Source organism: Suncus etruscus, chromosome 15, assembly GCF_024139225.1.
Source record: "Suncus etruscus isolate mSunEtr1 chromosome 15, mSunEtr1.pri.cur, whole genome shotgun sequence".
Lineage (NCBI taxonomy): Eukaryota > Metazoa > Chordata > Mammalia > Eulipotyphla > Soricidae > Suncus > Suncus etruscus.
The window spans coordinates 54,549,767-54,571,127 of NC_064862.1; the positions used below are offsets into that span (position 1 = coordinate 54,549,767).

Sequence of the window (21,361 nt, forward strand, 5' to 3'; positions counted from 1 at the left end):
GCTAAAATGAACATTTAATTTATTATTTTATCTCTTTTCTTTACATCTTATAATAACAGCTCAGTGGAAAATAACCATTTCAGCTGCCAAATGAAATAAATTTGAATCACTGGGACTCAGTCAATTTCACCTACTGCAAATGAAAAAAAAAAAAAAAAGAGTTACAGTGGTGTGAAACCACTTCAGATAATCTGTATTCGAGCTTCTTTACACTCCTCTCTGATCAAATTTTCACTTCCAGAGCTACCTTTCAAGTGCCCAGGCTATGGTGGCCTGACCTTTGTCCTTTTTAGGCGGGTTTCTTTGTTTCTAGAAGTTGCCTTGTCAATTTTTTTTTTTTTTTTTTGGTGTTTGGGCCACACCCGTTTGATGCTCGGGGGGGGGGGGGGGGGGTTACTCCTGGCTATGCACTCAGAAATCGCCCCTGGCTTGGGGGGACCATATGGGACGCCGGGGGATCGAACCGTGGTCCATCCTACGGTAGTGCTTGCAAGGCAGATACCTTACCTCTAGCGCCACCTTCCCTGCCCTGCCTTGTCAATTTTTTTAAGAGTGTGTTGGCTTCTTAAAATTTACTTTTCTTTTCTTTGTTTTTTGGTTTTTGGGTCACACCCAGCAGTGCTCAGGGATTACTCCTGGCTCCACGCTCAGAAATCACTCCTGGCAGGCTTGGGGGACCATATGGGATGCCGGGATTTGAACTAATGACCTTCTGCATGCAAGGCAAATGCCTTACCTCCATGCTATCTCTCCAGCCCCTTAAAATGTACTTTTCAAGGTTCTTGGTTCCAATAAATGTTTAGAATCTGGGCCGGGCGGTGGCGCTGGAGGTAAGGTGCCTGCCTTGCCTGCGCTAGCCTAGGACGGACCTCGGTTCGATCCCCCGGTGTCCCATATGGTCCCCCAAGAAGCCAGGAGCAACTTCTGAGCGCATAGCCAGGAGTAACCCCTGAGCGGCACAGGGTGTGGCCCAAAAATCAAAAAAAAAAATGTTTAGAATCTAGGTATATCAAGAATAATTATACCTCTGGGGAACTTTGCGAAGTTTGTGAACTTCCTTGATATCCATTTCTCTTTCCCTGTCTCTCTTTTAAGCCCAAATCCTTTATTTATTTATTTATTTATTTATTAATTACTTTTTTTGGTTTTTGGGCCACACCCAGCGGTGCTCAGGGGTTACTCCTGGCTGTCTGCTCAGAAATAGCTCCTGGCAGGCAGTTGGACCATATGGGACACCTGGATTCGAACCAACCATCTTAGGTCCTGGATGGGCTGTTTGCAAGGCAAACGGTGCTGTGCTATTTCTCCGTGCCCAAATCCTTTATTTCTTAACCATCACATGAAGTCATTTTTCTTTAGATTCTTTTTCTTTAATTTTGTTTTTGTGGGGCTACACTCAGTGTTCTCGGGGCCCTGATGCAACCTTGCTAAGGATCAAACCTGGACAATGTTGCCAAACTTCACTTACCATTGGAAAGAGGACTAACAGCGGCATTTACAGAATCTAGGGGGTTCTGCAAAGTGCTTAGCACACAGGGCCACAGTTTGTGGGTGATGTGTTGCCTGCGGTGGCCATAAGGATGGTGAGAGTAGGCCTAGGCTGAGGTGCTGTGGCACCCGCAGTAGGTTGTCATATGGTTGTGACGTGCTGACAGTGACAATTATGCGAGCATTAATGAGGAGACCAAGCAGAGAGAGATGAGAGTTTGGAACACCCTGCAGGATTTCTATCCTGGGGAATCCCCCATTTTGGGGGGATTTTTGGGTCACACCCAGTGATGCTCAGGGGTTACTCCTGGCTCTGTGCTCAGAGGATCATTCCTGGTGGTGCTTAGGGTACTGTATGGGATGCAAGAGATGGAACTTGGGTTGGCTGCATACAAGGCACACATACCTACTCACTGTGCTATCACTCTGGCTTCTGGGGAACCCTTTTATGTGGGGTTCGCTAATGGACTCTTGGCTCACGGATCACCCTTACCTGTGGGCTTTTCAAGCAGGAGTATGAGGTGTGATCCCCAGCACCATATGGTCTCCAGAGCACCATCAGGTGTGATGGCCAAACTCTGTCAGGTGTGGCCCAGCCCTCCATACATAGACACAGACACAAAATAACCAGCATCTTCCATGTTCCGTGCAGCTATGGCACTGACCCAAAAGGGAGACGAATGTGCTTTTATTGGCCCCCATTTACCCCATGGTCTCTGCAACAACTTGGTTTTCTGTGTGGGTCTGGAAAAGGCCCTGAGGGTGTCCCTAGCCCCTCTTGCATCTGCTGTATGTCACTGTGGACTCTGAGCTGTGTCCTTTTGCAGGAATGGAACGTCACGTGGACCACCAACAACCCTGACTTCACCAAGTGCTTTCAAAACACAGTGCTCATATGGGCACCTTGTCTCTACCTCTGGGGTTGCTTCCCCTTTTACTTCCTCTACCTGTCCCGCCACGATCGAGGCTATATCCAGATGACACACTTCAATAAAGCCAAAACTGTGAGTCCATGGGGCATTGGGGGGGGGGGGGCCCTCAGAGAGGCTGCTGAACTGGCCCTGAGAAGTTTTCATTTCTGTTTTGATCTTCTAGAACAGGGGTCTCGGGTCTCAAACTCAATTTACCTGGGGGCCGCAGGAAGCAAAGTCGGTGTGAAGCAGGGCCGCATAAGAGATTTTGCTTACTGAATATTCGCAATAAAAAATCGCATCAGTAAGAAAAAAAATCGCATTAAACATTTGCATACCCCGAACGGAACTGCTCGGGGTATGTGAATGTTTAATGTGATATTTTTTCTTACTAATGCGATTTTTATTGCGATTATTTGATAAGTGAATAATCGCGCATTCTGCGATATTTGAAGGCCGGCCTCGGGCCACAAAATGTGCGGAGGGCCGCAAATGGCCTCCCGGCTGAGAATTTGAGACCCCTGTTCTAGAAGGTGGAGTGAGACCTCGGGACACCAGAGCTGGGGTTTGAGGGCTGACATGCTATACCCCTGGGCTCTGCTGCTTTCTGGCCATCTGGCCACGAGCACAATTCCCTGAGTTTCAGCAGCCCCATCTGTTCTGTGGGGAGGGGGAGGATCTGTTCTGTGTGGTATGTCAGGGCAGGATCAGGGTACTGCCCCCTGATCATGGCAAACTCCCTCCCCAAGTTCCTGTTGAAACTGTTTTCACCATGGTTTGTTTCCAGAATTCCCCTGAGCTCTGCCTGCCTGCTCTGGGGTAGCCATTTAACAGTTGCCAGTTTAGTATATGTGTGTCTGAGTATGTGTGTGTGTGTGTGTGTGTGTGTGTGTGTATGTGTATGTGTGCCTGGACAATGTGTGTCCTGGTGTATGTGTGTTTCTATGTTTCTATGTGTATGTCTGTGTGTGCATGTATTTCTAAGTGTATACCCATGTGAATGTTTCTGTGTGTTTGTGTGCATATATGTATATAAATCTATATATTTTTTTTAATGTGGGAGGGTATGTTTTCTGTTGGGATGTCAGTGTGTCCATGTGTATATGTGTGTCTGTGTGTGTTGGGAGGACCCAGTACCTCTGAAATGTGCTAGGTGTGTGTGTCCAGGTATGTTTGTGTTTTATGTCTCTATGTCTATGTGTCCATGTGTATGTGTGTGTGTGTGTGTGTGTGTCTTGGGAGGGCCCAGTGCCTCTGAAATGTGCTAGGTGTGTATGTGTGTCCAGGTGTGTTTGTGTGTATATGTCTATGTGTTCATGTCTGTGTGTGTGATGTATGTGTATATGTCTATGTGTTCATGTCTGTGTGTGTGATGTATGTTTCTCCATGTGTGTCTTTGTGTCCAGCTATGGGTGTCTGTGCATGTCTGTGTGTGGGTACATGTCTGGCTGTGTGTGTGTGTGTGTGTGTGTGTGTGTGTGTGTGTGTGTGTATGTCCGGCTGTGCATGCTGGGCAGGCCTGTCCATGCCTCTGAGACATTTGGTGCATCTCTTCCAGGCCTTGGGATTCCTGCTGTGGCTCGTGTGTTGGGCTGACCTCTTCTACTCTTTCTGGGAAAGACATGCAGGCAGGTTCCCGGCCCCTGTGTTTCTGGTTAGCCCAACCATCCTGGGCATCACCATGGTGAGTGGACACGTCCCCGAGCCCTTATCTCCCACCACCCATTGTGGAGACACAGTGAAGCCAGTGGCACTCAGACACAAACAACTCATACAGTGAGAATTCTGAAACTTACCAGAAGCCAGAGGGTATACCAATCTGTTGGCCACAGTTGCCACTCAGCCCTATTGCCAGCCCTAGGTGTCATTGGCACCATTTTTCTTCCCTTCCTGGCTGGCTTCAGCGTTTATATTAACTGCCTGGGAGCAGAAACCTCTGGGGTCCTCAGATCATGCGAATAGGAGTGGGATGCCCATCAGATGGGGAAGAAACTGCCCCGCCTGGGGAGAAAATCTCGGGGAGAATGAGATAGGGACAGGAGGGACTGACTTCATAAGGCTGACATGTTACAAATTCTTCCCAGGGGCTCTACCCAGTCCAGGGCATTGAGCGTGTCTAGAAACCAGATTCTATGTAGTCTCTCAGCACCTCTGTGAGCTAGACACAGCTTTGCCCCCAGTTTCACAGGTGAAGTGTCAAAGGCACAGAGAGGTCCCATATGCTACTCAGGGTTACACAGCAATGCACAGTGGAGCAAACACCAAGCCATCCCCCAAGGCTATGCCCCTATATTTCACCATGATGATTTTTTTTTCTCACTTTGAGCCATATCTGGCTTACTCTTGGTTCTGCATTCAGGGTTTACTCCTGGCAGGTTCAGGGGAACCTATAAAGTGCTGGGGATAGAACTCCAGTCAGCCACATGCAAAGCAAATGCCCTCCCTACTGTGCTATTGCTCCAGCCCCTCTTTCTTTACTTGTTTGTTTATTTTGGGGCCACTCCTGGAGGTACTTGGGGCTTGTTCTTGGTGCACAGATCACTTGTAGCAGTGCTTGGGATCCAACCTAGGTCAGCTGCTAGCAAGGCAAATACCCACTGTTCCCTCTATCCGGATGTGCCCAGTGTCCTTTCTAAACAAAGAACTGGGACCCTCTGTCCTGTCCCAGATCTTGGGGAGGACCGTCATCTTCTCCACATTGAAGATGAGGAGGCAGTGACAAGAAAGATGGATGGATAGAACAGATCCATGTCTGACTTGGGCCACATGCCACCAGGGCCATGCCCTTCCCACTGAGCCACCTGACTGGGGTATAGGTGCTTCTTTGGATGCTTCCTTACGCCCACCTGGCATGTTTCTCTCTCTTTCAGCTGCTGGCAACTTTTCTAATCCAGCTGGAGCGCAGGAAGGGGGTCCAGTCCTCAGGGACCATGCTCATCTTCTGGTTGATCGCCTTCCTGTGTGCACTGGTCATCCTAAGGTCTAAAATAATGAACGCCCTCAAAGAGGTGAGTGCTACCTCCCTATGCCTGCCTGCTGTGGCCCTCAGCGCCAATCTTCATGGGAACCAGGGTCTGGCTTCCACAGGGCCCCCCTCCTCCCAGATGATTTCCATCATGCCTCCTTTTCTTTGGTTCCAGAAATTATTTTCGAGGGGTTTGGGGATGGCCTTTATCTGTATCACTCCCCACGCCACACCTCACCTCACAGTCACTGAGTCTTTAGCAAACACAAGGCAGGTTCTCCACTGTGGCTGCCAGCACTGCCCCCCTAAGGAGCTCCATTGTCCTCGGCTTCCCCTTGGGATTCAGAAATGCCAACCCTGGGCCCTGCCATCCTCTGGCTGCTCAGAACCCAGTGGTAGGTCCTGTGGGGCAAAGAGGCTGCAAGTACTGTCTATTCACACCACAGACTGTCTGTCTGTTTTGGCAAAGGCAGCTGCCCATGACTACCGGGTAGTTGACCTTTACTTAACTGGGCGTGAATTTTCCAAGTACCAGGCTAGCTCTGCCACTCCCAGACCAGTACAGCTGCCGATGGCCATCATCCTTAGAGCTTGTGGTCCTGGGGAGGATGTCGGGGTATCCACCCATAGCCTCCCCCTTCCCAGCCAGGTCTGATGCCTAGAGGGGTTTCCAAGGCCCAAGTTTCAGGCCTGTGTTCCACCCCCAGTATATGGTCTCTGAGCACTGTCAGAAGTGACCCCTGAGTGCAGAAGCAGGAGTAACTCTTGAGCATCACCAGGTATAGCCCCCAAACAAACAAAATTGTCTCCAGGTTCTGCCTCAAATTCCCCACCAGGCAGAGTCAGCCCAGTTTGTTAGAGATGGGGAAACTGAGGCACGGGCTCTGCCCTGCCCTCGCATCCTCAGCAGCTTGTGTGGACCCCAGGGTGGGTGGGCCTGCCTTCTTTCCCCAGTCCAGGCCCCCACAAGCCACCCCAGACTCTGACCTACCTATCCAATCTGCTGCCCCCAGGATACCCAGGTGGACGTGTTCCGAGACTCTACCTTCTACATTTACTGCTTGCTCGTGCTGGTGCAGCTTGTGCTGTCCTGCTTCTCCGACCGAGCACCCCTGTTCTCCGAGACCGTCAATGACCTGGTGAGTGGGGTGGGACCATACACATGCAGATGTGGAGCTCCTGCACACCTTGTCTATGTGTGGTCTGTGTGTGTCAGTGTGGGTCTATATGTGGGTCAGTGTAGGTCTGAGCAAATCTGTGTGTGTCTGTCTGTGTATGTCCGTGGGCACCCTATGGGTTGTGAATGAAGCCTCTTTCTGAGGCTTCTGTTGATGCTAACCAGGGCTGCAGGAAGGGGCAGAGAGTAATGCAGGACTTGGATGTGCTGTTCATGCTGATTTGTGATGGTGGCTGGAGAGAAGAGAGCAGGAGGAAGGGAGTGGGGGGATCCAGGGGTGCTGCAAGTTCAGCTGAGTCATCAGGGCTCTGTTGCCCCCTGAGCAGGGAAGTGCAGAAGTCAGCTGAGAACCACGGAGGGAGAGAGCTCCAGGCGGAGGTGCAGGTGCAAAGGCCCTGGGGTAGGAGCTGTGCGGATGAAGGTGGTAGGCTGGAAGCGGCCGTGGGATAGGGCAGGCAGTATGGCCGAGTTGAGCAGCTCTGGACTCTCCGAAGTGTGACCCAAAAGGTGTGGGTGTCTGATGCTTGTTAATGGCCAGGTAGCCACGAGAGGCAAACCAGCAGTTTTCGTGGGTCTGAAGGCTGTGGCCAGAGCCTCCCCATGAGGCTGAAGGTTTGTGGGCAGTTGACGGGCCTGAAGTGGGTGCTGAGCTAGAGGCTGGGTGTCACCATGAGGCCTCAGGGATGAAGCTGGGCACGGGGTCTCCAACAGAGATGCAGAGGACTTAATCCAGTCCCTCTTCCCCTGGGACCTCAGTGGTCCCTTTCTTTTCCTGGGGCTCCTCAGGGGCCAGTTAGGGGAGTCCCAGCCCAGCTGAGGGTATAGGTCAGGGACTGCGTCCCACACATCACTGCCCTATTCTGTCCTCTCATCTCCCTGGGTCTCCTTGTTGATGAGATCTTCACGGTTCCCCCCTGCCCTATAATCAGAGCAGGAGGACACTCTGAAGGAGGAGAGTAGACACTGTTTCTGTCCCTGTCACCCTCAGTTGGCAGCCCAGTGGGGAGCGAGTGCCTCGGCACTGTCCTGGCCCAGAGTGGCCATTCCCTGTGGTCTGTCCTCAGAGGCTGAGGTCAGCCAGCGGGGGGTGGGGGGGGGGGAGGGTGCCTGGGGTCAGCAGGAATGGGACTGGGGGAGCTCCATCCTGCTGAGTCACCACAGGCCTTCACAGCTGGCCCTGTGCCAGCCCCATGAATCAGACAGACATCTGTCCTGGCTGGGATTCTAGTCACTGGCTTGTCCACTGCAAGGGGCTGGGTTGCTGCTGCTTGGTTCTTCTATCTTTCTGCCTCCAACGCTGCTGCTAAGGGGGGGTGCAAGAGGGATTCTGATTAATGTGGGGGTGCCTGCAGGCCCCAGGCAGTCACGGAATGGAGCTGCTTTCTCAAAGTGGGGTATGGGGCCATTGTCCTAGGCTCCCAGGTGACCTTAGAAGGAATTTCAGGACCTGCTTTGAAGAGGTTCTGAAACTGGCTGGGCCCCCAGGCCTTCTAAGAGACCCTCAAGGCTGCTTTTGTTAAGGGTAGTACTCCCCAGTTCACCCCAGGGTACTGTCATCCCCATGTCGTCCCAGGATGTTCCTCCCAATTCACCCCAGAGATTACATAGCTTCTCAGACTCAGATACCTCTTGGTCCCTGGATTCCATTCTGTTTCCTTAAGCCAATGGGCTTGTGCACATGCCATGCTCTTGGCCTTCCTGCTCCCTCTCCCTAATGCAGTATAATTATCCTCTTCTTCAACTTTCATAAGTGAGATCCTTCTGTGCCCTTATGGGTTCTAATTCTGAACCCAGTAAGGCCTCATGGGGTGAGGGGAAGGCCAGGGGTTTTGTGTCATTTGTTCCAAGATCTAGGCTCTTCCCCTAGATCAGGGGTCTCAAACTCGCGGCCCCTCTGTACAACATTTTGTGGCCCTGCCCTAGAGGAATCTTTTTTTTTTTTGTTTTGTTTAGTTTTAGTTGTTTGGGTCACACCCCCAATGTTCAAGGCTTACTACTGACTTTGCACTCAAGGATCACCCCGACTTTGCCTCCCGTGGCCCCCAGGATTGAGTTTGAGACCTCCTCCCTAGATCCTATTTGGGACTCACATCCTGGCTCACTGTTCCCTGATAAGGTCACCCTCCCCCCCCCCCAGACGAACCCTGGTTTCTTTAGCTGCACAGTGAGGGCGATGCTATTACCACCTCTCTGGGTACTTGTAGGCCAAGCATGGGGGTGTCTAAGAGAAGATCAGTAGGCCTTACTGTTGGCATTCTCACCCTATTCTAGCATCCCGCCCCTTCCCAAAGGGAGAGGGACCATATTTCATATTTGCATATATGGTGCCAGGTGACTTAGGAGATAGTTGAGGAGTGAATAAGATAAAAGAGTTGTAGAATACACACTGAGAAGAGCCCATGGGGATAGATGGAGGTGATGCTTGGGCACTGTAGAAAGGCCTATCCCAGGTGCTCCAAAAATGTGTTGATGGATGAATAAGCAGATAGATGGAGGGATGGATAGATGATAGAGAGGTGATGGGTACATGAATGATGGATGAATGAATGATGGGTGAATGGATAATAGGTGGGTAATGGACGGGTGATGGATGGACAGGTGGATGATGGATGGGTGATGGATGGATGGATGAATGGATAGATTGATATGTGGATTGATGGGTGGAGGGATGGATATATTGGGTGGACAGGTAGATGGATGGATAAATGATTGGATGATAGATGGAGGAAAGGATAAATGGATGGATGATAGATGGGTGATGGATAGATGGAGAGTGGATGAGTGGATAATGAATGAATGGATGGGTAATGGGTGGATGAATGATGGATGAATAATGGATGGATGATAGATGATGGATTGGTAATGGATGGATAATGGATGATGGGTGGGTAAATGGTTGAATACAGATAGGGGACAGCTGTAGCCCAGCTGCTGATTGTTGTGGGGATTAGAGTGGAGATAGGTACGCTGAAGCTTTTCACATATAGATGTTCACAATAAAAATGAAAGTTTTCTTGCATGTCCACCACAGGTTCAAGAGAAGCCATTGTGGGGGCTGGGGATATGGGTGGCATGAGCGTTTCAGTGGGCATGTCAGTGGGCATGTCTGGGGGCATGTCTGTGGGCCTTCTGGATACATCACAGCACTGAGTTTCACTGTTTCCTTTTTTCCTCCCCACCTTGTGTTTTCTCTCCACTAGAACCCATGCCCAGAATCCGGTGCATCCTTCCTTTCCAGGATCACTTTCTGGTGGATCACAGGGTAAGGCCTGACCTCACACCACTGGGCCCCAGTCACCTTTCCCTATGTCCTCAGTCAGCCTGTGTCAGGTACAAGGTTCTGGCCACTGAGAGCCTGTCCCCCTGCCTATGTCTTCAGCTGTGCTGAATGCCCACCCTGTAATACCTTCAACCTCATTCTCAGCCTCACTGCCCCTAGCCTGGGTGCTGGTGGTGTTTGGTTTTGGTTTTGATTTGGTTCTTGGGCCACATCTGTTGGCACTCTGAGGCTTCCTCCTGGCTTTGTGATCAGAGCTCCCGCCTGTTGGGGAGTCAAACCTGGGCCTCCACTTTCTTTTTTTCTTTTTTTGGTTTTTGGGTCACACCTGGCAGCACTCAGGGGTTACTCCTGGCTTTACGCTCAGAAATCACTTCTGGCAGGCTCAAGGGACCATATGGGATGCCAGGATTTGAACCACTGCATGCAAGACAAACGCCTTACCTTCATGCTATCTCTCCAGCCCTGGGCCTCCACTTTCACATGCAAAGTGAATTCTGTTAAAGTGAATTCTGTTACACTGTTTTTCTGCACCCTGGGTAGGAGTTTTCACTTTAGGCATCATCTCTTACCCTTCACAGATCCACACCCCCTTTATGAGCACTGTAAGAAAGTGTGTGAGTCAGCCTGGGCCGGGCTGACTGATGTCAGAGCTGGCTGTGATTACTGCTGGACTGCCTACCCTCTTCTTTTTTTTTTTTTTTTTTTTTTTGGGGGGGGGCCCACACCCGGCGTTGCTCAGGGGTTACTCCTGGCTGTCTGCTCAGAAATAGCTCCTGGCAGGCACGGGGGGCCATATGGGTCACCGGGATTCAAACCAACCACCTTTGGTCCTGGATCGGCTGCTTGCAAGGCAAACGCCGCTGTGCTATCTCTCTGGGCCCCGCCTACCCCCTTCTGCTCTGAGTCGCAGGCCTCCTTTCTTCCCACAGGGCATCCTTCCTTTTTTCTTTTCTTTCTTTTTGTTTTTGTTTTTCGGGTCACACCCAGCAGTGCTCAGGGGTTACTCCTGGCTCTACACTCAGAAATCGCCCCTGGCAGGCACAGGGGACATATGGGATGCTGGGATTCGAACCACCGTCCTTCTGCATGCAAGGCAAATGCCTTACCTCCATGCTATCTCTCCGGCTCAGTTCTTCCTTTTTTTAATTCCCACTTTTTTTGTGGGGGCGGGGGACTATATGTGGCGGTGCTCAATAGTTACTCCAGGCTCTGTGCTCAGGAATTACACTTGCAGTGCTCAGGGGACCCTATGGGATGCTGGGGATCAAACCCTGTCAGCTGCAAGCAATTCAAGAACTCTCCCTGCTGGATTATGGCTGTAGCCCTAGAGTGAATTGAAAGATAGACACTGTGTCTAGTCACTGCTTTTTGCAGGCTGGGAAGCACCTCTCAGGCGGGGCAGGCACCTGCACTGATGTGGGTCATCTGTACTCAGGATCCTGGGTTCAGCTATTGCCTCCATTTACCATCAACTGATTTATTGTGCAGGTGCATCTCTGTCTAAGGGTGAAAACGCAGAGAGCCTGCTCTCTCCTCTGAGATGGCCATCCAAAAAATTATGCCTGGGGCCAGAGAGATAGCATGGAGGTAGGGCATTTGCCTTGCATGCAGAAGATCAGTGGTTCGAATCCCAGCATCTCATATGGTCCCCCGAGCTTGCCAGGAGCGATTTCTGAGCATAGTGCCAGGAGTAACCTCTGAGTGCTGCTGGGTGTGGACCCTCCCCCCCAAAAAAAATTTGCGCCTACTGAGCATGTGGGAATTGCTAGAGGGACACAGTGGTAGGAGTTGGCACTGGGGGATGGGGCATGAAGAGCCGAGGGAAGATGGGGCTGTAGTGGTTTCCTGGAGGTCATTCCCTGTGTGTGTGTGTGTGTGTGTGTGTGTGTGTGTGTGTGTGTGTTACTTAACACAAAGAACTGGAACACCTGGAATGACTGTAGACTCAACCCCCAAAGGCCATGGCAATAGCCCACGATCCTCAGAAATGACTTTGGGGAGCTTGTGTGCTCAAACATGTACCTCTCATGTAGGAGGTGCTGGGGTCTAGTCCCTAGTACTGGTGGGTATGACCCTGATGACCGAACCCCCAACTTTTGTATATGCATGAGTGTGTGTTTGTTTGTTTTGTTTTGGGGCCATACCCAGTGCTGCTCAGAGGTTACTCCGAGCTTTGTGCTTAGAAATTCCTCCTGGCAGTGCTCAAGAGACCCATATGAGATGCCGGGGATTGAATTGGGGTCAACCGTGTGCAAGGCAAATGCCCTACCAGTTGTGCTATCACTCTTTATTGCACTCGGAAATCTTTTATTTGAATATCACCCTCCTAAAAACCTTTATGTGTCTAAAGTCCCAAGGCTGATGTCCTTGGGAGACCCGCCATCACTGCTAGGAATGAATGACTGCCCCGGCAGCCTTCCATGTTCAGTCTTTTTCTCTGTCAACTGGAAGGTTGCCCTGGACTGGGGGAAGAGTCAGTGGTGGTTGGGTCCTCTCCCTTCTTGTTGTATTAAACATTAATTATAATGTCTTGGCGGTGGATGGTGGATGGATGGATGGTGAGGCCTTTCTTGTCCTAGACTGCAGTCTCTATGTCCTGGTGGGTCTGTGGGTTCAGGATAACGGTGAGGAAATGATCCACAGCAGTCAGATGAAGTTTCAGGAGACATAAGTTTTATTAATAAGGCCCTAACCGCCATGTGCATATCTCACATGGCTTCTAAGCTAAACAGCCTCTTTCTTGCTCCTCTGCATTCATGCTTTCTTTCCTCTCTCGCCACCATCTGTGGTCTCTCTTCCTGCTGCTTTTTTCTCTCACCCCTACCCCAGGCCTTAATTACCAACCACAGACCCCTACAAGCTGTGGGAGAGTCTGACCATCCACTTGGCTTTGGGGAGGAGTAACACCCTCTAACCCTCACCATTGCCCCCCTGTGCCTAGGTTGATGATTAAGGGCTATCGGCACCCCCTGGAGAGCACTGACCTTTGGTCCCTGAACAAGGAAGACATGTCGGAGCAGGTGGTGCCCGAACTGGTGCAGAACTGGAAGAAGGAATGTACCAAAGCTCGGAAGTAAGTGCCAGTCCCCTTGTGCTGAGGGAATGCATGTGGGGCAGGCCCTCTCAGATGCCACCTGCACCCCTTCTCACCTGCTTTTTACCCCACCATGCATCATCTCTCCCCAAGGGGCTAGGGCTCCTCATTCTGCCTCCTTCACCTTGGTCAGCTCAGCCACAAAGCAAGCCTGCATTTTTTTCTGCAGCTTGGGTGGCTTTGTTGCTTTTGGGGAGGTTTGGTTCACAGCGAAATTGAAAGGCGTGCTTAGGACTTTTCTATAAATATCTCCCCCAGTCCCATGGGCACTGCCACCCCTACTCCCAAACTTCCCATTAGACCAATTATGTTTTGGTAAAAGTCAATGAATCTATATGGACCAATAGAATCTCCTCACATTCTTAGTTTTTCTGGCTAAGTGAGGCCAGGCGCACTCCAGGCCCACAAATCGTAAGGCCTCAGGGCCAGATGGTGCCTCGTTGATTTGAGAAGAAACAGCATGTCACTGACTCCTACACATCCGCATCTGCCTGTCAGGAGGGCCAGAGAGCTGAGTGACCAGCATGGTGGGGGTGGGGGGTCCTTACTGTGGTCTGAACTTTTTTTTTTTTTTTTTTTTTTTTGGGCCACACCCGGTAACGCTCAGGGGTTACTCCTGGCTATGTGCTCAGAAGTTGCTCCTGGCTTGGGGGACCATATGGGACACCGGGGGATCGAACCGCGGTCCGTCCAAGGTTAGCGCAGGCAAGGCAGGCACCTTACCTTTAGCGCCACCGCCCGGCCCCCTGAACTTTTTTTTTTTTTAAACAGTCTTTGCATTTTGGGGTGTGTGTTTGCTTTTGGGCCACACCTAGCCATGCTCAGGGCCTCTTCCTGGATCTATACTCAGGCTTACTCCTGGCGGGATCATAGGGATCATCTGGGGTACTAGGGATAGAACTCGGGTCTCACTCAACTGCCGCCCTCCAGGCAACCAGCAAAGGTTGTATACTCAGCCACGGGGCCCGCCAAGCCCAAGGGCAGCTCCCAGCTGGATGTGAGCGAGGAGGCTGAGGCGCTGATCGTCAAGTCCCCGCATGGGGAGAAGGGCCCATCCCTCTTCAAGGTGTTGTACAAGACCTTTGGGCCCTACTTCGTCATGAGCTTCTTCTTCAAGGCCATGCATGACCTCATGATGTTCATGGGCCCCTTGCTCCTCAGGTAAGCCCCCCCTTTTCTGGTGGGGTGGGGCCAGAGGGAAGGGCGCTACTGACTAGGCTCCTAGCCCTTATCAGCATGGCTGAGGGCTGAGCGCCATCTCTGAGCTAGACCTCAGTCCCTTGCTATTGGGTTTGGTTTTTTGGTTTGGTATTTGGACCCCACCCTGTGGTACTCAGGGATTACTCCTGGCTCTGTGCGCTCAAGGGTCAACCAGGGTGCTGCTTGGGGGACCATATGGGATGCCAGGCATAGAACTCAGGTCTGACATGTGCAAGGTAAATGCCCTCCCCGCTGTGCTATTGCTCCAGCCTCTCTCATCCTCTTTTGTATTTTCTTTCCTGGATGGTGCTAGAGGACCATGATCACTCCAGCCTCTCTCAACCTCTTTTCTGTTTTCTTTTCTGCATGGTGCTAGGGGACCATGTGATGCTGGGGAGGGGACCCGGGTATCCCTCAATATACCCCAGAACCTGGAGCTGTCTCCTGAGTCATGCTATCTCCTCCTCTTATGGTTAGCACACTGGGTACCTGTAGATGAGTATGACCACTGTCTGCCTCTGGCCCTGCCTGCTGAGCTGATATTTTGTTTTAATATTCAATTATTAATATCTTCATAGAGCCACTCGGGTTATAAGTGGTGGAAACAGAGGGTCCCTGAAACACAAAGTGAGAGTTGTAATGTGGTCTGGGGAGGAAGAGCAAGGGCTCTTGTCTCCCTGATTTCCACTTTCCCTTTCTCCTTGTCATTCTCTTTCTCCCTCCCTCTTCCTTCTTATTTCTCTCTCCTTCTCTGTCCCTTTCTTCCTCTTTGTCCCTGTGTCTTTCTCTATGGACCACATGCTCCTCCACCCTTCCCCTCTGTCCTTCCTTCCTGTCCTGCTTGTGGGGACAGAGAGTCAGAGGTTAAGGCCTCTGTGGTATGTGCAATCTGGGGCGGATTTGCTTTTTTTGTTTTCCATCTTTCATCTGAAAATAAAACCAGGGTGGGTAAGAAACCTCTTGTATGCAAGAAACCCTAGGACTGATCCCGGCCTTGGTCCCTGAGCTGCCCTAAGAGAACCATTTGCCACTCCTTTCTCCTCATTTTTCCAATTGGAGGAAGATGATGCTTCTCCAGCCTTGAGTGACAGGCTGTCCCAAGGCTTATGTCCCATGCCCCCTCCCCTCCCCTCCACAGGCTGCTCATCAACTTTGTCAACGACAAGCAGGCCCCGGACTGGCAGGGCTATTTCTACACAGTGTTGCTGTTCCTCAGTGCCTGCCTACAGACCGTGGTGCTGCACCAGTACTTCCACATCTGCTTTGTCAGCGGCATGAGGGTCAAGACAGCTGTCATTGGCGCCGTCTACCGAAAGGTGGGTCCCAGCCTCCAGGGAGTGAAGGCACCTTGAGGCTCCTTCCAGGTGGAAGAGCTCAGCCCTGGAGACTGGAGGGCACATGAAGTGGGGAGCCCCAAAGGGGGCCTCAAAGTGGCCAGCAACTTCCCAGTGTGTGTCCCCATCTCCTCTCACTGTTCTCTGTCCCACAGGCTCTGGTGATCACCAACTCAGCCAGGAAGTCATCCACGGTTGGAGAGATCGTCAACCTCATGTCAGTGGATGCTCAGAGGTTCATGGATCTGGCCACATACCTTAACATGATCTGGTCAGCCCCTCTGCAAGTCATCCTTGCTCTCTTCTTCTTGTGGCAGGTTCGTGTTTGCTGCTGTTCTCCTACCCCACAGGGGCATGCTGTGGGGTTGGGGGTGATTGTGGGGCTGAGGGAGTGGGCATGAGTGCCAGGATCCTTCTTAGAGTGCTGTTGTCTCAAGCTGTTATTGTTGTCTTGCCATTGGATAGATAGATAGATAGATAGATAAATAGATATTTTATTCCTGAGATACTGAATTTCCAGTCTCTGCTGGTGCTGGTCTGGTATTTGCATTCAGTTTTGCTGTTGTTTTGTTTGGGACAGTGTATATAGCCCAATAATCATAGGCCCATATTTCTGAGTTTTGTATCCTTCCATCCTCCCGGAGACTCACCAAACTCATTGATTCATTTAGTCTTTGATTAGGTTGGCCTAAAGTTTTTTGCTTTGCTTGCGAGGAGTAGACATATGTAGCTTAAAATCATCTGTGCGGGGCCTGGAGCAGTGGCGCAAGTGGTAAGGTGTCTGCCTTGCATGCGCTAGCCTAGGATGGACCTCGGTTTGATCCCCCAGCGTCCCATATGGTCCCCCAAGCCAGAAGCAATTTCTGAGTGCATAGCCAGGAGTAACCCCTGAGCATCACTGGGTGTGGCTGAAAAACAAAAAAAAAAAATTAGTCTGTGCAATCTATCTGGCTTGATAGATAGTACAGTGGGCAAAGGCACTTGTCTTTTATGTTACTGACCCGGGTTGCTGCCCAGCACCCCATATGGTCCTGAGCACAGAGCCAGGAGTAAGCCCTGAGCACCACTGGATATACCCTCCCCACCCAAAAAAACCCAACAACAAAAAACAACAAAAAACGCTAAATGTGGGTAACTACTATGACTGAAAGGCCCAGGGGTGGATGGATCTAGGTGCTGAGGCCAGAAGGATTCCTTAGCTCTGAGTTCCAGGGAACATTCTGATTGGCTTGGCACAGTCAGCACACCTGATTTCTAAACCAATTATGAGGAAGTCGGAGGTTGGATGCTATGATTGAGCAGCCTGGGTCCTGTGACCTCTCCTAGTGTAGGTGGGACAGAGGTGTGATTGACACCCCACTCTGAAATGGAATGATGATGAGCCAGAGTCTAACTAATATCTGCCCCCGCATTTCTTACCTTTGAGATTTTACCCTTGCCTTCCCAGGCCACACAGGTCCTGCTACAGGTTTCCCCGTCCGGGTTTGATGGATGAGCGATTTTCTTGAATACTTAGGGACCCCATTTACTGCACCTTCTGAATCTTACTCTTGCATGCTCAGGGCAGCCCTGAGTTCCATATCCTGTGGGGACTGGTTCCTCAGCACGGTCTGGTGTGTCACTGGGACAAGGACAGACTTTCTGCTGATTTGACTCTAGTTTCTGTGATTTGTGAATTCGGATGGCAGAAAGTGAGTGACTAGGGCGCATTTTAATCATGAAATGGAAGACGTATATTGGGCACTGAACTTTATGCCCTTTTGGGTGCCCACTGGCCCAGAAAGTGCAGCCACTTGCCAGTTTTTGGAGCCTTTTTAGACATGCCCTAGTGATGGGTTTATGGCCCATGAAAAAAATGACTTCGTTCCTCCACCCTGGAACTACAGGGTTCATGCAGTTCCCCTTTCTGCCAGCCCAGTGTGGTTCCATGAATGTCTCCAGCCAGAGCCTCCTCGCTCCTGGGGAGCACTTCCTTCCTGCTAAGGAGTGCTGCATTAGATGTAGGGTGGGACTCATGTGGGTTCAGGCATGAGACCACCCTGTGCCAGTCCTTTCTTCCTTTCCCATGCCCAGCTCTGTGTCGGGGGACAAGTGGCCTGGATGCTGCAGGCCTCTCTTGAGGAACTCTGGTGACCATCACAGGATGTTTGGGTGCACATAATAAGGATCTGAGCATCAGCTATTGACAGAACACTATTGGGAGGAGGGAAATGATGCTTCCTGGATGTGTTGGATTGTTAATGGCAATCTTCTCTGCTCTTATAGGTCACTTTATCTCCCCAAGTCACTTCTCTGCCCCTGAGACCCTCTGTAGTGCTTTTCCAGAACTGCTCCCAGAGGGTTTTCCATACCAGGGGCTTCTCCAAAGTGATGGGGATTCTTTGAAACTGCAAGGGGCAGATCACATTCCTCAGAGGCATCCAAGAAGGTGCCACACTGTTTCCTGCTCAACATTCATTACCTTTCTAAAATTCTCCCACTGTCATTTCCCTCCCGCCCCCCCCCACTCCTGTGTTTTTAGGGTCACACCCAGCAGTTCTCAGGCGGACCCTGAAGTGTTAGGAACTGAAGCTGGGTCTCCCATGTACAGAACGTGTACTTAGCTGGGCACTTTCTCCAGCTCCAGGTTGCTTGTTATTGTTGTTGTTGTATTAAAAACTGTGGTATCAGGGTTCGGACCCAGGATCCATACCCAGGAGACTCATGCTCTGTCCCTGAGATACACCCCTGGCCCTCAGGGTATCAGTGGCAAAGCTCCCCCCTCTTCCCCCCCTGCCCCAACTGCTGGGGTCTTTGATGAAGAACCCTTGTGGACCTGTAAGTCTCAGACAGAGGTCATGAGACCTGAAGAGGGGGCGGGAGAAGGAGGGAGGGATGGAAGGAGGGAGAAAGAGAGAGAGAGAGAGAGAGAGAGAGAGAGAGAGAGAGAGAGAGAGAGAGAGAGAGAGAGAGAGAGAGAGAGAGAGAGAGAGAAACAGACTGAGTGTACAGAGACAGATACTCAAGACGAATCTGAAAAGTCTAAGAGAGAGAGAGAAACAGAGTGTACAGAGACTCAAGACGAATCTGAAAAGTCTTAACACTCCGGGTTGGATGGAAGAACATGGGGGTCCCACACTTGACATTGGGTGGGCAGCCTGGCTGCCTTTACTTGATCTCCTCTGATCACTGAGCAAGAATCTTTCTGTTCTCTCTATAGAACCTGGGTCCTTCAGTGCTGGCCGGCTTGGTGGTAATGATCCTCATGGTCCCTGTCAATGCCGTGATGGCCATGAAGACCAAGACTTACCAGGTACACCCCAGAGTTCATGCAGTTGTGTCCCTGTGGGGCCCAGGCCTAGTGGCTGACTCCCCCATAGATGGATACCCAGCCTGGGGTTCTGATTCCCCAGGCTGGGGCCCTAGCACAGGAAACATTTCCCAAGTCCAAACTGTGGCAGCCATGATTGAAGGCCCCATGAGACCGGGGCATTCTCCCTAACTGTAATGCCATCTGGGACTATCTGGGGCATCCTTTCCTGGGCTTTTGTGTGTTCCTGAGAATCAAGGAAAGCCTAGTGATTAAGCTCAGGCCTTTGACACGCAGCACCACACACGCACACGCACACACACACACACACACACCAGGATTTGACATGGAGCACCACACACACACACACACACACACACACCCCCAGGATTTGACACGGAGCACCACACACACACACACACACACACACACACACCCAGCACCACACACAAACACACACTAAGAAAATACTGGTGTTTTTTTTGGGGAAGGGGGCCAGACACACACACACACACACACACACACACACACACACACACACACACACACACACACGAGACTAGGATTTGACAGCCAGCACCACACACACACACACACACACACAGAAAATACTGGTGTTTTTTGGGGGAAGGGGGCCACACACACACACACACACACACACACACACACGAGACCAGGATTTGACAGCCAGCACCACACACACACACACACACACACACACACAGAAAATACTGGTGTTTTTTGGGGGAAGGGGGCCACACACACACACACACACACACACACACACACACACACACACACGAGACCAGGATTTGACAGCCAGCACCACACACACACACACACACACACACACACACACACACAGAAAATACTGGTGTTTTTTGGGGGAAGGGGGCCACACACACACACACACACATTGGGGGAAGGGGACCAGACACACACACACACACACACACACACACACACACACACACACACACACAGAGAAAATACTGGTGTTTTTTGGGGGAAGAGGGCCAGAAAATTAGCCCAGTGATCAGGACCATATGCCGTGCATGTTCAAGTCTCTGAGTTCAATCTCTGGCATTGAGTGGTACTCAGGGACCCCACAGTCCTGGGAAAGTACTCTCAGGCCTCTGGAGCTGTCTCCCAGCAGCTATCTCTCATGTTGGATCTGTTGAGCAGAACCCACAAATTTTCCTTCTGCTTCAAATCCCTGAGTTGTGACTCCTGTAGATTTCTCTAGAGTCTGAGTTCCCACGATTTGCAGTCTTTTCTCCCCACCAGTACAAGAACCTACGGGGGAGTCTTAGAATCAGATATGGGGGTTCGGAGTCTTTTTTAGCTCTCCCACCGCAGTGAGCACTGGGATTGTTAGCAGGTATGTGAAATGGACCCTGGTCAGCTGCCCACCCACGGCCCTTGTCCCTTCAGGTGGCTCACATGAAGAGCAAGGACAACCGCATCAAGCTCATGAATGAGATTCTAAATGGGATCAAAGTGCTGAAACTCTACGCTTGGGAGCTGGCATTCAGGGACAAAGTGCTGGAAATCCGACAGGAGGAGCTGAAGGTGCTCAAGAAGTCGGCCTACCTGGCGGCTGTGGGTACCTTCACCTGGGTCTGCACACCTTTCCTGGTGAGTGAGGGCCTGTGTATCCAGGGCCAAGGGAGCTAGTTCAGGAGGAGATAAGAGTTTGCTAGAGCTAAGGGTGCAGAGTATTTGGTGTTGGAACTCGCTTGCTGCATGCCTTCAGCCCCAACCTAGTACCTAGCCATGAATCACATTTGTTTCCCACCCCCCACTCATACTCCATAGGGCCACACCCTTCTGCCACCTCAGAAGTGGAGGTGGAGATCTCCTGGAGATGAGGGACTTTTGTTTTTTCAAGTTACTGCCAAGCAAAGGGGTTTAGGGAAGGAGCTCAGTGGCCGGGCACTTGCCAAGCATTTATGACCCTAGGCTCAGTTCCCAGCGCCACCAGAAACAAACCAAGAAAAGCCCAGTTGTACCTATGTCTCACATAGAGGGAATTTAACAGACTCTGCAGTTCATTGAAGGCACCGGGAGTCTGCCAGCCATACAGAAAGTCCCAGAGTACGGAGGACATTGACTCTCCTTTGCTGTCATGTCCATGTTTGTCCCCCACTGTCCCTTCTGGGGCTCCTGGGGGCAACATCCGTGTTGTGGAGGTCAGCTGTATCCCACTGCATATGGGCATGGCTTGCCCTCACCTGCTCCTGGCTGCTGATCGGGAAGAGTTTCAAGACTTTTGTTTCAAGCTAAAGTAAATCACTGGTACAAAGGCCAGAAACCAGGAAACCACAGAGATGTGGAGATGACTCTAGGAACAAGTGCAGACAATGATGCTTGAGCCACACAAGGCTTTTCCTTTCATCTCTGGGCCATTCACTGTTCTTCTCTTCACATGATGTCAGAGTACCATCACTTCTGGTTACATTGGCATGTTCGGGTTGTGTGTATGTGTGTGTGTTTCCAGACATACATTTATTTATTTATTTATTTATGTATTTATTTATTTATTTATTTAGGGCAGTGCCCAACAAATCCTTGATTACACTGAGCCCCAACCCATCTTGAAATCCATATTCTTGTTGGGAAC

The 21,361-nt window shown here is 51.0% G+C and overlaps 1 protein-coding gene across 1 annotated transcript in view; it reads left to right on the forward strand.

Annotated features, from left to right (window-relative positions):
• ABCC1 (ATP binding cassette subfamily C member 1) overlaps nucleotides 1-21,361 on the forward strand; it is an 86,812-nt gene that overhangs the window by 29,145 nt on the left and 36,306 nt on the right. Inside the window, exons 2-12 of the mRNA XM_049789259.1 lie at nucleotides 2,316-2,492; nucleotides 3,958-4,083; nucleotides 5,270-5,407; nucleotides 6,378-6,503; nucleotides 9,742-9,803; nucleotides 12,763-12,894; nucleotides 13,846-14,076; nucleotides 15,254-15,431; nucleotides 15,605-15,766; nucleotides 18,649-18,741; nucleotides 20,173-20,376. Coding sequence (XP_049645216.1) covers nucleotides 2,316-2,492; nucleotides 3,958-4,083; nucleotides 5,270-5,407; nucleotides 6,378-6,503; nucleotides 9,742-9,803; nucleotides 12,763-12,894; nucleotides 13,846-14,076; nucleotides 15,254-15,431; nucleotides 15,605-15,766; nucleotides 18,649-18,741; nucleotides 20,173-20,376 — 1,629 coding nt within the window. The remainder of the gene's footprint in view (nucleotides 1-2,315; nucleotides 2,493-3,957; nucleotides 4,084-5,269; nucleotides 5,408-6,377; nucleotides 6,504-9,741; nucleotides 9,804-12,762; nucleotides 12,895-13,845; nucleotides 14,077-15,253; nucleotides 15,432-15,604; nucleotides 15,767-18,648; nucleotides 18,742-20,172; nucleotides 20,377-21,361) is intronic.